This window comes from Pelobates fuscus, chromosome 8 (assembly GCF_036172605.1).
Source record: "Pelobates fuscus isolate aPelFus1 chromosome 8, aPelFus1.pri, whole genome shotgun sequence".
NCBI lineage: Eukaryota > Metazoa > Chordata > Amphibia > Anura > Pelobatidae > Pelobates > Pelobates fuscus.
In genome coordinates, this window is record NC_086324.1 from 50,670,795 (window position 1) to 50,686,934 (window position 16,140).

General features: G+C 38.2%; 1 protein-coding gene across 2 annotated transcripts in view; it reads right to left on the reverse strand.

Annotated features, from left to right (window-relative positions):
- NRP2 (neuropilin 2) overlaps nucleotides 1–15,838 on the reverse strand; it is a 120,664-nt gene extending 104,826 nt beyond the window's left edge. For both annotated transcript variants that reach the window (XM_063429804.1, XM_063429805.1), the window contains exon 1: nucleotides 15,149–15,838. In XM_063429804.1, the coding sequence (XP_063285874.1) occupies nucleotides 15,149–15,248 (100 nt within the window). In that variant the 5' untranslated portion in view covers nucleotides 15,249–15,838. The remainder of the gene's footprint in view (nucleotides 1–15,148) is intronic.
- Between the last annotated feature and the right edge of the window lie 302 nt (nucleotides 15,839–16,140).

Genomic DNA, 16,140 nt, shown 5'->3' on the forward strand with positions numbered 1-16,140 from the left:
TGATGCATACCTGGGAAAATATGGTGCATCCAACAATATACAGCATATACTATCTCGATAAATTCCCCTTTCCCCCTCCCAATGATGTGTTTTCTAAACCTTCAAACATTATACTAAATCAAAAGTTCTTTTACACATTCTTTAAAATATATAAATAAATACACAGATTGTAAATGATAAAACTTGTCAAATGTGTTTGATAAAGCTACTGATTCTCAGAACCAGTAAGCTACATGGACTTTCACAACTAAATCACATGATAGACCGTGTGAACGAAAGATGCTGTTTGTTCTTTTTGTATAAATTTAGACAAGATGACATAGTTTAAAAATTTCAACAAGGAGATCAAAGAAAACCTGCTATAGAAGTGCGGACTGTGAAAGGTAAAACTATTATGTATTCAAATATATTCATTGTTATATTTTTCACGTTCTGACTACAATAATATCATATACATAGAAAAACTCACAAATATGTTGTAAAGTATAGAAAGCAACATCAAGCTCCCCAAAATGTAAACAAAAAACAAAAAAACAAAGACACCATGATACAAGCAGGTAAACTTGGATGGTATGTTGGTTTGGTCACAGTTAATGACTTTGTCAGTGGTGATAGTGTTATAGCATTGCCTTGTAAACTTGTCTACACAGCAAAACTCCAGTCCTTTTTTATAACAAGACGTATTGGCTCATTTATATAAAGTGTGATGAAGAGGACTCTGTATGGAGGAAAAGGAGTGGGCCTGCTGACCTCTCTTCCTAAACCTTCATACACCCTGAGTTCTACATAGTTTCACTAAGTATCTATATCTCTTCTACAAACCTGAGCAGATTGTGTAATGTATAATTACGTATCTGGCGTTACAATGTTCCATTGTGTGAACACAGGATTTTGAGATATTCTATAGCAATGCGCAGCCTATCCTTCCCCAGAGGAAAAGGAGACTTAAACACACTCTGTTCTTACTATCGACTCTGGTGGGATTCACAGAATTCACTTATCAGAGGTTTATTTTTACACTGCAGCTGCACCGTCTAAGGTCACATAATTTGGCTGCAATCCCAGTAGTTAGAAATTATTTTTTTCCTTTTTAATACAAACGGGTGTCCCCAAGGGATTAGATCAGAGCCTTATCTGTATTTGACAGCTTCCTAAACCCCAAGAAAACATTCTTTCTTCTGTGAGGGTCTCTGTAGTGCAAGACCACAATGCTTTGCAATGTTGTGTTGTAAAGAGCGCTGTATTAAATGGGTCAAACGATAGGCCTCTCTTCCATAAATTGACACATTGTAATCAAGTGTTCACAGCTCTGTAATAATCTGTAAGTAGATATTCAAATTTAGTCATAATAATAACCTCACGGAATTCAATCATACTCTCTTGTACTAAAATTTGATACCTCAAGTAGATCGTACTGTAACAGGTTTTTATCCGCTACCTTATTTTCAAATTAACACTTGTGTGAAGAACTTTCAAGAATATTTTTCAGAGGCTCATTTATGTTAAAGACTATGTTTATCTATTCCTTACACAAGAATATGTTTGGTTTTCACCATAACAACGTTATTAACAGTGATCTGTGACGTGTTTGTAAAAAAAAAAAAAATGAATTATAATTTTGTAATTTGATATATTTTTATTCTTTCCTAAGGCATATACTTCCTCAGTTTATTGTAGAGTTAAAGTTAGATCTATTTAACCTTATGGAGCATCTTCGTGAAGCCCACCAAAATCCATGTGAGAAAATTAGTTTGTAATTTACTTTCTGTAAATTAACTTCTGGCTGATCTCTGCCATCAATCGATTAACATTCTGATATTACAGCCAGAAAATATGGCATATCATTAGAAATAACTCCTGGATTTACGGGACACATTTGGAAAAGACAAACGTATAATATGATTTTCATGGAGAACTCAGCTGATTTTAGTCTATTAGAAATCTGAATATATTTAGACGTACGTTTTGGGGAATTGAGCAATTTATTGCGTCATACCAATTTCCAAAGAATTATCTTACTAACTACACAATAAAAAAAACCAACAAATGGACGTTATACAAGTCTTTGTGAAAAAGTAGAAAGAAAGTTGTAATCACAGCCAAAAATCATTTTATATGCCAGTATTCCTAAATTACTATGTAGCCAAATTTGCTTATCAAACATGGTTGGGGTGTGGATTACACTGCATGAATACAGAGATATCTGCCAGAGATTACAACTCATTGTTTACATTTTCACAGAGATGTCTATCCCCGATTTGTCAGTATTATTGAAAATGTCAGATTCATCATTCAGTAAAAGCTTTCTTAAAATAAAGAGCTCAAACAATATTATATAACTGTCTGCGCTTTCTCCGGTGTTTGCAGGGTGAGATGAAAATATGAAAGTTTCCAATTTTGGCAGGAAATATTGACCTTCCTTACCCTTAATTTACACCACGCAGATTGAATTCCATGTCTAGATTGCTAAGGCATCATATCTCCAGAATGATAGCACCTGCTACCTACCTACACAAATAATAACCGGAGAACCACTTACATGCTGCATTACAGACATGTCACTCGTGGCAGATTAAAATGGGTAGAGAAGCCCCAAAAAGATTGAGGTTTTCCTGCGGCCTCCATCATAATGTACACACAATCTATGTCACGGACAGTTATTTATCAAATGTAAGCAGGCAGGTAGGAACAAATTGAAAGTCTTAAATGCACCCACAAGGGACACACCTGAGTGCTAAATTGTTTAATAGCCATTATCCACAGGGTATAAGAAAATTTATAAACATCTGATGCAATCCATTTCCATTTCACAGAGGAGAATTGGTGCGTACGACTAATTTAGCAAAAGGGAAGTTTGGGAAAGATTCTCCTAATATATTCTCCTAATACGACAGTTCTAAAGGTAGAAAAAAAGTTGTCTACTCCTTTAACGCCAGTGTTCTAAGGTCAATACGGGTTTAACCCCATCATTGCCATAACACAGACATTGTCGCAGGGTTGTTCACTAAAGGGAGAATTGTTGGGAATTCAAAGATCATTTTACATTTTAGACAAAAATAGCCAAACTGGAAGCATAGCTGACTTGGAGAATGTTTCCAGTTCCACTATTTCGGACTTAAATTTGAAATTCAACTTGAGTTCACTTTGAATTTCGGACAATTCTAACCTGTTCGTGTCTGCACTGCTGGGAATTCAATGGGAATTTAAAATTTCAGACCAAAGTAGCTAAAATGAAGAGAAAAATTTTTTTGAAATTCATTTTAAATTCCTAAACAATTTTTACTGGAGTAAATACCTGTCTAAAAATCCTAGAAACTTGACATATATAGCGGGTTGGGGGTTTGGGGGATTAGCATGCAAACGGTCCAAATATACAGCGCAGCGGAATATGTTGGCTCTTTATAAATGCCAGTAATATATAAATAAAATACAGGGTTCCCATCATATGTCTTTAGCATTAAATAATCTAACCAGTTTAACTCTCTCCCTGTCTAACAGCAGGATACACTGTTTCTAGATGTTAAGTTCTGGAGGAAGTGAGGGTCATCAGGCTTTCCTGTAAACAGACACAGAAGTAGAGCAGATCTCTATCTGTCTAATGGGTGTGATATAACAGCATTGTGACTTGTCTTGCAGCAGGGACTCTTGTTACTGATGGCATATCAGACAACATGACCGCTTAACCATTTGTTAACAAGATTTGTGCATACAGTTGTTTTAGGTGTGACTTTAGAGATAAGACATTTAAAGTAATAAACTGATTGCATCTCTCCATCTTCCCAAACTACTGGTGCTGCTTTTTAACCCATATTATGTCACATATCATGGCACCAATTATAACACAAAAAATCTTCTAGAGTTTTTTCCAGCACACAAATAAAGCCTGGGCGTGGAGAGATACCACCATTTTACAGAAATATTGCATGAATGTCCACTGCCTTCAGTTTCATGATCAGCATCTTCTACATATGGCATAAATCAGGAAATGGTGAAGGTCCCTCAGCCAATCTTGATAGAAACACAGAAGCATCAAATGTGAGGGCAGATAAGAACCATTCGGCCCATCTAGTCTGCCCAATTTTCTAAATACTTTCATTAGTCCCTGGCCTTATATCTAGGATAGCCCAGGGCCGTCTTTAATGCAGGGCAAACGGGGCAGCTGCCCTGGGCCCAGTTACTCTTGGGGGGCCCAAAGTAGCTGCCCCGTGGACCCTGCTGCCCTCAACTATATTTTCCCCCATGGGGCCGCCTGCCCGCACATTAAGGAGGCCACCGGGTGGGTATTGTAAGCAGGGGCCAGGTCACACGCTGTAGACCTTTAACAGCGCGACCGGGCCCTTTGCTTTTCGGCAGTGCTGGGAGGAAGTGACGGCTGCGAGTCACTTCCTCCCACTAAGGAGAGGAGCCACGCGGGAGACGAAGGAGGGAGCCTGTGCCAGGAGAGGCAGGTCCCAACAGCCTCAGCCTTCAGTCTGAACACTGGGGAACCACCTTTCAAGGTAGGAAACTAGAGGGTGGGTTTAAAAGTGTAAATTTATGTCAGTATGTCTGTCTGTGTATGTGTCTGTGTTTGTGTCAGTATGTCTGTCAGTGTATGTTTATGTCAGTATGTCTGTCTGTGTTTGTGTCAGTATGTCTGCCAGTGTATGTTTGTGTAAGTATGTCTGCCAGTGTATGTTTGTGTAAGTATGTCTGCCAGTGTATGTTTGTGTCAGTATGTCTGCCAGTGTATGTGTCTGTGCTTGTGTCAGTATGTCTGTCAGTGTATGTGTCAGTATGTCTGTCTGTGTATGTCAGTGTGTCTGTGTAGGTCAGTATGTCTGTCATTGTATGTGTCTGTATGTGTCAGTATGCCTGACAGTGTATGTCTGTGTATGTGTGTCAGTATATGTGTCTGCGTGTGTGTCAGTATGTCTGTCAGTGTATGTCTGTGTGTGTGTGAGTGTGTGTGTGTGTTTCAGTATGTCTGTAGTGTGTGTCTCTGTGTGTATGTGTCATTATGTCTGTCAATGTGTGTCTGTCAGTGTATGTGTCTGTGTGTGTGTCAGTATGTCTGTCAGTGTATGTCTCTGTGTATGTGTGTTAGTATGTCTGGCAGGGGGCAGGATCCAGGGGCCCCAAGCAAATGGTTGCCCAGAGTCCGGTTCATATTAAACTTCAGCTGGAAGGCTATTCCATGCATCCACTACCCTCTCACTAAAGTAATACTTCCTGATATTATTTTTAAACCTTTGTCCCTCTAATTTAAGACTAGGTCCTCTTGTTGTGGTAGTTTTTCTTCTTTTAAATATAGTCTCCTCCTTTACTGCGCTGATTCCCTTTATGTATTTAAATGTTTCTATCATATTCCCCCTTCCTTTTGTTTTCAATGAGAGCACTGTAGATGTCCAGGGGTTAATAGGGTACAAAAAGAAGCAGTTAAATGGCAGATTAAAACAAGCGAAAGAATCAATCACGTAAGCGTTTGAATGAATGATTGAAAGCTGACAGGGTTTCCATTCACTAACGAAAGTGCTTCTCATTATATATATTCTTTAATCAAGCAAAGCAGTCAGCAAATATAATATATTCCTAATTGTGGATGAGATCTGCACTTAACTAAGCATGCCTTTCCAATGAAATAGTAATAGGAAGCTGCAAAAAGCTAGTCCTATCCTTAACTTTAAACTATTTTTAAATGTAAACAATTGGGACATATGCATGCTATTTTAAAGACATGAATCACCTTATTGAACATACGGCTTCAATTTGGAGGCTGCATCCCTGCCATTATAATTATTTTTCCTTATGGCTTACACACTGTGATTGATAGGATATGACGGATGCATATATAGAACACAGTAAGATGAGTCTGTGATCATTTGAGGCCAGGTGGGTTAGCTGTTTGGCGTTGTTCTGGTGACCACCTGCTGCAGATCATCAAGAACAGGGCCAAGGAGTAGAGACAGATTTTCCATATGGAGACAGCAGTTCTCTGCACGGAGAGCGAAAATCTGGAAAATGCACTCTGTTCCTCCAGCTCCAAGATATCTCTACTTCTAAGTGACCTTATCAACTCTGTATGGAACCTCAAGGACAACTAACAAGCCTGATTTTCAAGTCAGCACATACACATTTTATTTCTAAAAACGTATTATATTGTTTCCACTGGAATAATTTGAAAGTCGTGAACCTTAAAGTCACTGATAATGTGGTGCAGCCTGGTGAGCTATCCTTTAGAGTCAGCATCTCAAGACAAAAATGGGAATGTATAAGGCTTTATTCACTAAACTGTGAATTATGGTAAGGTTATTTATAGATCCAGGACAAAAAAAAGCTAGTCCTTATTAACAACTGAGTTATAAATGTTATCAGTTAAAAGGACGCTATAGGCACCCAGATCACTTCATCTCATTGACGTGGTCTGGGTGCAGTGTTCCTGTCCCATTAACCCTGCAATGCAAACAGAGTTTGCCTCCACAAAACGATGCTTTTCATGAGGATGTCCAATGTGTTGAAATGCACCACTGGCTCAATGCTTTCCTATGAACAAATCTAATGCGAATGTGGCTCTGGCCACCCTTGCACATTAGCTTCCCCTGCATTAGGGATCTCTGTGCTGGAATCAGGAAAGTGTTTAACCCCTTAAAGACCAAACTTCTGGAATAAAAGGGAATCATGACATGTCACACATGTCATGTGTCCTTAAGGGGCTAAAGTGTTTTTAAACCCTTAACTTGATAGAGGGAGGGGCTGGACAATTATTTTAGTGCATAGGGACACTATAGCATTAGGAATACACTTCTGTATTTCTAACGCTATAGTGTTCCTTTAACTAGAGAATTCTTACTATTATAAGTTTATAGCGCTACAACATAATCTGCAGTGATGTACTAAACTTAAAAAAAAACATACAAGTACTGATGACAAAGTAAGACACACAGGAAGTATAAAAACATGAACATGTTAAACGAATTAAGACAACTATTTTGTAAGCTAGCCCAGTGATTCGGCATGTAGTGTGTGGACCATTAATCGTTTATTGATATTTATTTTGAAACACACGTTAGTTCTAGCTACATAATGCACAGCTAGTACACTTCACTTTAACCAGCCAACTGAGTAGTTGTAGGCCACTGATGTCCCACGGGATCTACTTATTAAAACAAGTCACCTAGAAAACCAAGACCACAATGGGGTGCAATCACTGTGAACTGATTGTATGGAATTGAAAATGTTAGCCCAAAGTAGTTCGACTAGAAAAAAAATAAATCAAACATCAGCTATTTTTCCTGTTATTTTTGACTCAGGTTTGCAATTCCATTGCCAACTGTCCACTATGTAGCAAATAAAGCCATTATTCGTTTTAAGCTTACGAGAGCCACTGGCAAGAAACAGGTGCCATCTTTGCCAAAAAAAAATACATTAAAAAAAAAAAAAAAAATTAAGAATAAAAACCTTTCAATGGTCTTAACTAAACCATGCAGCAAAACACATAGACTTGCATTTTCACCCTCACAGTGTAACATTGTGTTTACATGGTGAAGTAGTTGTTTAATAATTGACCATGGCTTTCAGAGAGACTGCAAAAAGTAGGTCACAGAATGTCAAAACCACAAATATCACGGTTATATAAAAGTGACTGACCAAAGCCCGCCCCTCCATGCAGGTTGCATACAACATCTCATTATGAAGAGCTGCGCAGTAAACAGTACAGACATACAACATGCATTTTTTATTGGTACCCTGCTGGTGAAAGGATTTGTTGGCGCCTTCTACCTCTGCACAGATCTTCAAAAAATATGTATAAATGAAATGACAGCTCAAGTGATACAGTGTTTCAATGGAAACAAAGATCTTTTTTTTCCTGCTATTATATTGCAGAAGAATAATGACTCTGTATTGACAAATAGCACCCTAAAGAATCAATTCAGCCACCCGAATTGTTGTACAACCCTTCACTCCCCAACCCCCTCCCCTGTAGGCTGCACACATATGGTGCTAGCATTGGGACTGAATTTACTTAGCACATGGCAAAGCCATTAGTATCTACAGTACATCAGTTAGACCTAATTTGCACAAGAATGCTTATTGGAGGTCTCTGATATACAGAAAGCAATTAATTTGACTTTCTGAGCTTAATTCTTCCTTTCAAAAGTCAATGCTTTCTCCACAACTACCCCCACGCCTGTCACTCCCAAATTAGGTCTAAAAAGGGAGGCATATAGGTTTAATTGGACCCTAATTAGCTTACTAAATAAATTAATATAATACAATAGCCCCACCTTAGACGTTACAATGGTTCCTTATCTATCATCCTTTTAGGATAATCAATTCAACATAATTATTGACTGAACCAGTATTGAATGTCTAAATTGGGGGTGTAATGCTGAGGCCTATCAGCAGTTGTCAGACAACTCCTTTAGCAAGCAATTATACAAATTTTAGTCAACAAAAAGCTTTAATTTGAACCCTCAGATCTAACTTGTCACCAGAAATCACCTTTATTGGTTTTTGGGCAATAATGGGATCAAACCATAGGTGGCGCTATAGCTTCAGCAATATCAATTGCCTGTCTGTTTATTTCCAGGGCTCCAAAATTTATTTTGAAATTAAGAGTGTGAACTTATTTATAAACAGACAATACAGTATTGAAACATAGCAGCATAAATAAACTGATAAACAAACAGCAGAGCATAAAACAACATGTGTTAAATTATATAATTATGAGATAATGATTTGATGGCAAAAAGGCTATTAGCATAAACGGCCCCTGCAACATGCTAATGATTGCTAATCAAAGAAACAAATATATACGGAATATACACTGCATTCAAAGGGCCTTCACTTTCATCCCAAGGACTTGTCATGGTAAATTTCTTGCTGTAATGCATTAATAAAGCCTCTAATAAATTGATGAATTCCTTTCCATAAACCAAATTAAAGAGCTATATAGTTTTGTTACCAGGGATATGCAAGTCTTGCATGAATATAACTGCGTATAGAGCTGTTTCTAACTGTTCTCTGAGATATGCAAGTGACCAGTTGGGATGTTGCGTTATAAATTTTGCAGCTTCAATATTAACGTAGATTGGTGAAACAGTTTGCAATCATTACAGAATAGAACCCCATTGGCTATTGCTATCAATTACAACCAGAAGGATCTTCCTATAGCATATGCATAAGGTTCCGTCATTAATATATTTAAAACAATTCCACCATTTGCAAATGTAACACGGTTTAACCCCTTAAGGACACATGACGGATATATTCCGTCATGATTCCCTTTTATTCCAGAAGTTGTGTCCTTAACCAAGACTAAATTGTTCTCTGGATTGCTGTTTGAATTCAAGGAATATTATTATTATTATTATTATTATTACTGGTATTTATATAGCGCCAGCATATTCCATAGCACTTTACAATATTAGCAAAGGGGAAGATTTAACAATAAATGAGACAATTACAAAAACGTACAGAAACAATAGGTTGAGGAGGGCCCTATACAGTCTACAGGAGGTTTGGTGTAAAAATGTATCAATAACATATAGCTCTTGTACAGATCAGTGACAGAATTATGATTTGAGCTCTATATTTAAAATATATTTATATTTATTTGACTTTTCTCTTCAGTTAAGATTGAACACATTTATTCCAGTAAAAGTAGGAACTTACACTAGAATAAATGTGTTCAATCTTAACTCGCTAGCCACTGGATGGTAGAGGATTATGGGATTTGCTGTCCAACAGCAGCATGAGGGTCGAGATTGGATATACTTTTTAATAGAGCACTTGGTACTACGTTGCATAAAGTGAACAGACATTTTTTTAGACCACATCCAAGAATTAGCATTCGCTCCCTGCAATAATGTTAAATATTACTTTAAAAAATATAAGAACATAATTGACAAACATTATTAAAACACATTATGGAATGCATATTGCCTAATATCGTTAAATTGTTTAAAAAAAAAAAAATACATGCCGTTGAGAGAATATTCCTGAAAAATAGAAGGTATGCTGGGGTATTTTACAAGAGACAGCTGTAGCCAACAGCGCCATCCAAAAATGGAATGGCTGTAAGTGGTACTGCACCTGATGTCACTCAAAATTCAAAATGCATTTCAGTCTGTATACTTTTAAATACATTGTCTCCTACCAGCTTGAAGAAACTATTAGTCAGCAGGAAATGAATTTTAGATAATATTGTTTTTCAGTGCGAGTAATATTTCCTTGCTCAAAGTTAGCTTTATTAAACATGACTTGCATTGGGTGGAAAGTCTCACTGAACATTGAATTGTTAACCAACTTGTAAAATTAAGGGTAAATGATCAAATTCAAATGACTTGCACTTTTTTTCCCTGCTTGCCTTTTTTGGCTGAAATTTTGCAACCATTGTAAAATAAACATAATTAAATATTTAGTGAAAAAGACCTATGTAAAATCCATTTAACATTAAATTAACAAACATTTTTAGGAAGAGCAGATTACAGGATTCAAATACATAGTTTAGGCAGATCCTTATTGAGTTAATCAATATTCTTCTATGGTTCTAAAGCCATGAAACAGTGGATAGATAGATAGATAGATAGATAGATAGAGGCTTTCAGATATTTGATGGTGAAATACAAAAAATGAACAGGCAAACATTAGGTAAAACACAGTTGAGTTGGGGATTTAATCAGTGAATACATGTAGAAAATGATACCAACTCTGCTTTTTGGCCTAAGGTCTACAAAGCTACTTTTTACTTCCGCACAATTTAACATTTAGTTAATAAACCCCTGCGATCTTTAAATTAAGAAAATAACTGCATCGCCCCTAATGGGATTACGGAACAGTTGCCAGAGGTGTTGGGAGTTCTTTACTGGATGGGAGTCTGCTATCTTACTGGAATATGTAATACTGCTGAAAAAATAAATCATTTCAACACAGGGCCCTACCATTCGTTTCCTATGCAGAGAACGCATCAATATTTGAAAAATGTAATTCAGATTGTCATTTTAGGAATGGTGCACTCGCAGAAAAGCATTAAGTATTCTCTTCTGATACAGTGAACACACAGAACATTGTACTTGCTCATTTGCAGAAGATACAGTATGTCTGGATATAAAAAAAAATCTGGGATTGGCTCAATCTCACTACACAGGGCTATTTAGCAGTCTGCACATTCTATCTCCATTACAGTGAATGGACAACCCTCATCATTATTATGGAGGGGAGACCTCGTATGAATCTCCCTAAGGGACTGTCGTGTGGATTAATCCAGATGTCTATAGCTTCTGGGCCAACAGCAGTGGAAGGGTTAACTATGACACAGCTGCTTGACTTAATGAGGAGACAGGAGTGTGAAAAAAAAACTAAGCTGAGTGACATTTTTAGGAGGGTCCGCACATGGTAAGCATGGAAGACACAAAATCTGATGGACTATTTAAAGAAATGGTCAGTAAATACCATATGGGACATACTCAGTGCCCTCCGGTTGAGCAATGCGGAGCGTGTGTGTGTGTTTGTATATAGAAAGATAGAAAGATAGATAGACAGATATTAGGTATAGCCATTCGTATGCATAACAAATTTAACAGAAACAAATGGATTTGTAGACAAAGACAAACTAAACTAGTAAACAGAATTTATCTATCCTGGGAATGGCTATAAGGGATAGATAGATAGACAGACAGACAGACAGACAGACAGACAGACAGACAGACAGATTCTACATGCTATAGCAAATTAATGCCAATGAACTCTGAGCCTACAAAACTGAAGATCATACATTACATCAGAGTTTATAATCTATACCTCTGAGTAATGATTTCACACATTAACTATGTATGGTTTAGATTTTCATCTGCCCAATCCTCGGGCTCTGATGCAGCTACTGTTGTATTAAGCACATTCGCCATTTACCAGTTACACTCTAATATGAGCATAGGGATGGTCTAATATTAGGATCACCATCATACAAGTTGACAGTACTTTATACTTTATATTTGCCAGACAGACGGATATAGCATTCTGTTAGCACATAAATGGCCACGTTACCATTCAATATATAGAACAGTGTCTTTCTTTTATATACAATATATCACTGGAAATTAGTTGGTCCTACGGTAAATGAGACAGGATTCTTTTTTTCTTTTATTCGCATTATCTGCTGGAAATAGATTGCAAGCTTTGCAGGCTAATTATGTCTGCATAACACCTTACTGACTATGCTGATAGTGTTGCAATCCATAATATAAACTGATCATTTTGGCAGAGCCATTCAGATCATGGCTAGCGTGGTATGTACTAGGAATATCACTGTTTAACTGGGAAGATAATAAGGGCTAAAAATCCAACTCCACAGTCATGCAATGGGCTGTAGAATACAATTGGGAAAAATCCTGAAATATCTGCCTAAAATATTCAATAATATTGCATACCCACACATTTTAAACATTGGACCCACAATGCTTAGACACTACAATGGCCCCACACATTAATTGCAATGATACAGTGTATCTGTGACTGTCCTCACTCAGATCCCAAGTATCACAATACACTGTATTGCAGGATGATGTAGCTTTGCATATGGAATCAAAAGACTAATTCTAGGGCAGGACAGTATGAGCTGAGACCAATATATTGGGAAGCTAGGTTCCTAGCCTTTGATCAAATAAGGATCTTACATGCCTCCATGATCCAATTATTCCTCAGGATAATTCACCCAACCAAAGGAAAAATAGTTTGTTTGTCCCTTAGAGAAGATGCCCAGGGAGCAGACAAGATAAGTATTTGTGGATCAAACTCCAATCCCCACACCACCACCCCCCAAGACACCCCAGGCATGTTTTACACCCTTTAAAGTTTTAATCACTTGGGGGATGATTGCCAAAGCCACTTAACTAGCCAGGGATCATGAGATGCTATTGCCTTCTGAAATCCCCTTCCTAACACTGAGATGAATAATCCGCTTTCTGGAATCACAGGGATCACTCTCTGTACTGCCAATTCTGCAGTTTGCCGTTTCATGTCATTGCTGAGCCTTGAGTGCGTTTTGATTTAAATAATTGACTTACTCCGGATCCTTAAACCAGAAAATACAGCATGATCTCTGTCACTGTGATAATGTCATCTCTGGGTACCTCTCCACCAGGGAGAGGCAACCCCTGGAAAGCTAGCTTGGTGAAGGACTCCAAATCCCACACTGCTCAGCCACCCTCTGCCTGAGCATAATTAGAGTTGCAGTCCACAGGTGGCTAATGGGTGGTTTTTAAATTCTGTCTTATGTATCCCTTATGCACCAATGCCTTCCCATCAACAATATACATTTTTTTTTAGTGGCCTGTCATGAACTGGTTAATTTATTTAGGAATATTTAATTTCAGTTTGTAGCACACTGTCAGAGGCAGAGTACAAAGCACAGAATATCTCTGCATGTGCTTCCATTCCCCTCCACCCTGTTATTACAAATTCAACCAGTGTCACCAGACCATCTTTACCCAATCTACAGGCACTCATCACTGCCTCCTCTTTTACCGTGTTATCAGTACACCTCCACGGTATGTGCTGGTGATATGCCGAGACAAGCACAGAGCTACATGGGTTGAATGGGACTTGGGGATTTGTCTTCTGTAAAGAAAATCCCCTCCTTCCTGTTCTCGGTTTTTATTTATCATGTTATGAAACAGAGCTGGGTGCCAATTAGGATTATTCTCCTAACAGTGGCATTTCACAGTATAAACCACCATTGTTACATTGTAGATACTCAGTGTAGATTATAGCATAGTGACAATTACTTCAATAGAAGTCCAATCAGGTACAATAGGAGCTAATCCTGTTTACAAGTTAGGAAGACTTTGTTAGAGAAAGCAATAAATAAAAAAAGGGGAAAGTCAGAATAATGAGCACTGAGCTAAATGTTTACCTTGAAAGGAAATCATTATGCGCCTAAACAATGCAAATAAAATGTGTGGACTTTCACAGAACAGATATTATCTCAAACTTCCTGAACCGGGCTCCTTAAAATATCTAAGGGCTCGGTTTTAACACGGGAGGGTGGAAAATTTAGGGAAAATAGATCCCATTATCTACCAGCTCTTTTAGGACTACAAATCTCACGAAGCTTTGTCAGCTTTAAGGATGTTAAAGCATCATGGGAGTTGTAGTCACACAGTAGTTTTTTTTTTTTTTTTTTCCTGTTCTTTGCATTTTAGCTTCTCAATGTTTTAAAGAAAAGACCCATCATAAAAATCAGCCGTGTGGGCTGTTTGGAAAGTCTACAATTTACCCCAAATCTGCTAATAATAGCCTCAGCCCCATTTGGGTTTTTGAAAGCCCTGTTGCTGCTGAAATGATCCCCTCTGCCTTCCGGCATGTCTTGCTCAGCATTATTCCTTCCTATGATATAAAATTATTCCAAGGAGTTAAATATTTCTGCTTGTAACTGATAAGGACATGAGAATTGTTGACTGTGTGTCCCCTTATCACTGTCCCCCCTCTCCCTATCCCTGTCTCTGTATCTTTGGCAAAAGTAGCTCATTTTGCAAAACCTCATGAAGAGTTCAAAACCACTTCACAGAAACCTTAGCCGTCTGAGGTTTTGTCTTTGTTTGTTTTATCTCTATAATGTATATTCATTGCCTCACTCTCCCAGCTACACACATATACACCAGAATAATACACTCACATTAGGGTTGCATTGTAAACAAGCAGAAATACACAGAGGTAGCAGCAAAACCTACCCCCAAAAAATATATTTATCACCAAGGTTCACACAAACTGATATTCTTTCCCTCCCAACCCATTTAATATGAATTTTTAAATCAAGTCCATATTAATGTTTAATGTGCCTCTGGTGGGACTGAAGGTAACTCATGGGAGATTTGCATGACTCCTAAACATGAAGGCAAGGAAGAGCCTTGGAAAAGCTTTGTAGTATTTTTAAACCTTTGATTTAATCCAGATGTGACATCCAGCAGCAGCCAGAGCCTGTCTCCTTTTGGAAAATCATGATGATCACAAGGAGAAATGCATTTTTTTTTTTTGTTATGGGAGAAAAAAAGAGTCTTAGGCAGGATGGGAGAGGAACAGAGCTTCTGGGCTGCTCTCATCCACAACACCAAAGTGCAACATCAGAACACAGACAATCCTAATAAAATAATAATAACTTTTACACTCTTACCTCCTTGTCCTGACACTTTGGATCCAACAAACCACAGAGCAATAACTCCAAAAACAAGAGAAGACATGAAATCCATTTTGTCCCTTTGAATACAAAGCATATACTCTCTCGGATCTCCTGGCTAACAAGTCATTGAGTCTGGCCAAATTGTCTTCTCTATAGAAATATTCAGCATGCGCAAAAAATGCCTCTAAACTCCTTGTCCAGGACCATGGGGTAGATAGATGCCCTCCTGGATGACTTTAATTTTTTTTTTTTTTTTCCCAAATGCTTCAAAATGCCAGATGTTTCGATTTACATCAAAGGTTCCAAAATAGAATACAATTGCAAATCCCCTTCTTAAATATATCAGCGTGTTAAGAAAGGGGTTCTGGATCAACAGGGAAGCTTTGGCTGGTGGCTCTGTCTCCTGTGCCTAAATAACACCAATGACTGAAGATATTTCCACTGAGATGGGTTTCTGCAGCACAGAATGATCAGTTTTAACAGAGGCAGTGTGTAAGCAGAGAAAGGATTATGTATCCTTGTGGGGGGTTTTGCCTGCCTTGTCTTAGGCTCTTTGCAGACAAGATTCGCAGTGGAGCTGCTGGCTGTGTGTCTCTCTCTCTGAGAATGGATTGGGAGTGAGTGTGAGCTGTAAGGCTCCTTCCCTAGATCTGCCTCCCTCCCAGTCACTATGCTCCCTTTTAGGGAGACTAGCATGTGGATGTCAGCACAGAGAGGCAGTGCTCCAATCTCACACACATAGCCTGTGCACGCCCCCTCATCTCTGTCACTGATTGAAGCAGAAGGGAGATGTGAGGGGGGGGGGGGGGGGGGAGACTATATATCACAAGAGGGAGAGAAAGAAATAAAAACCAACAGGATCTATTCAGCCTCAGATCTCAGAGCAAGATCAAGGTTGTTAATTCTTAAGCAGATGAGCCTCATCTCTGATCCCCAGGTTACAGCAGGTGATGGATCAGTCAACAGGTTATAAGCTCACCTGGATA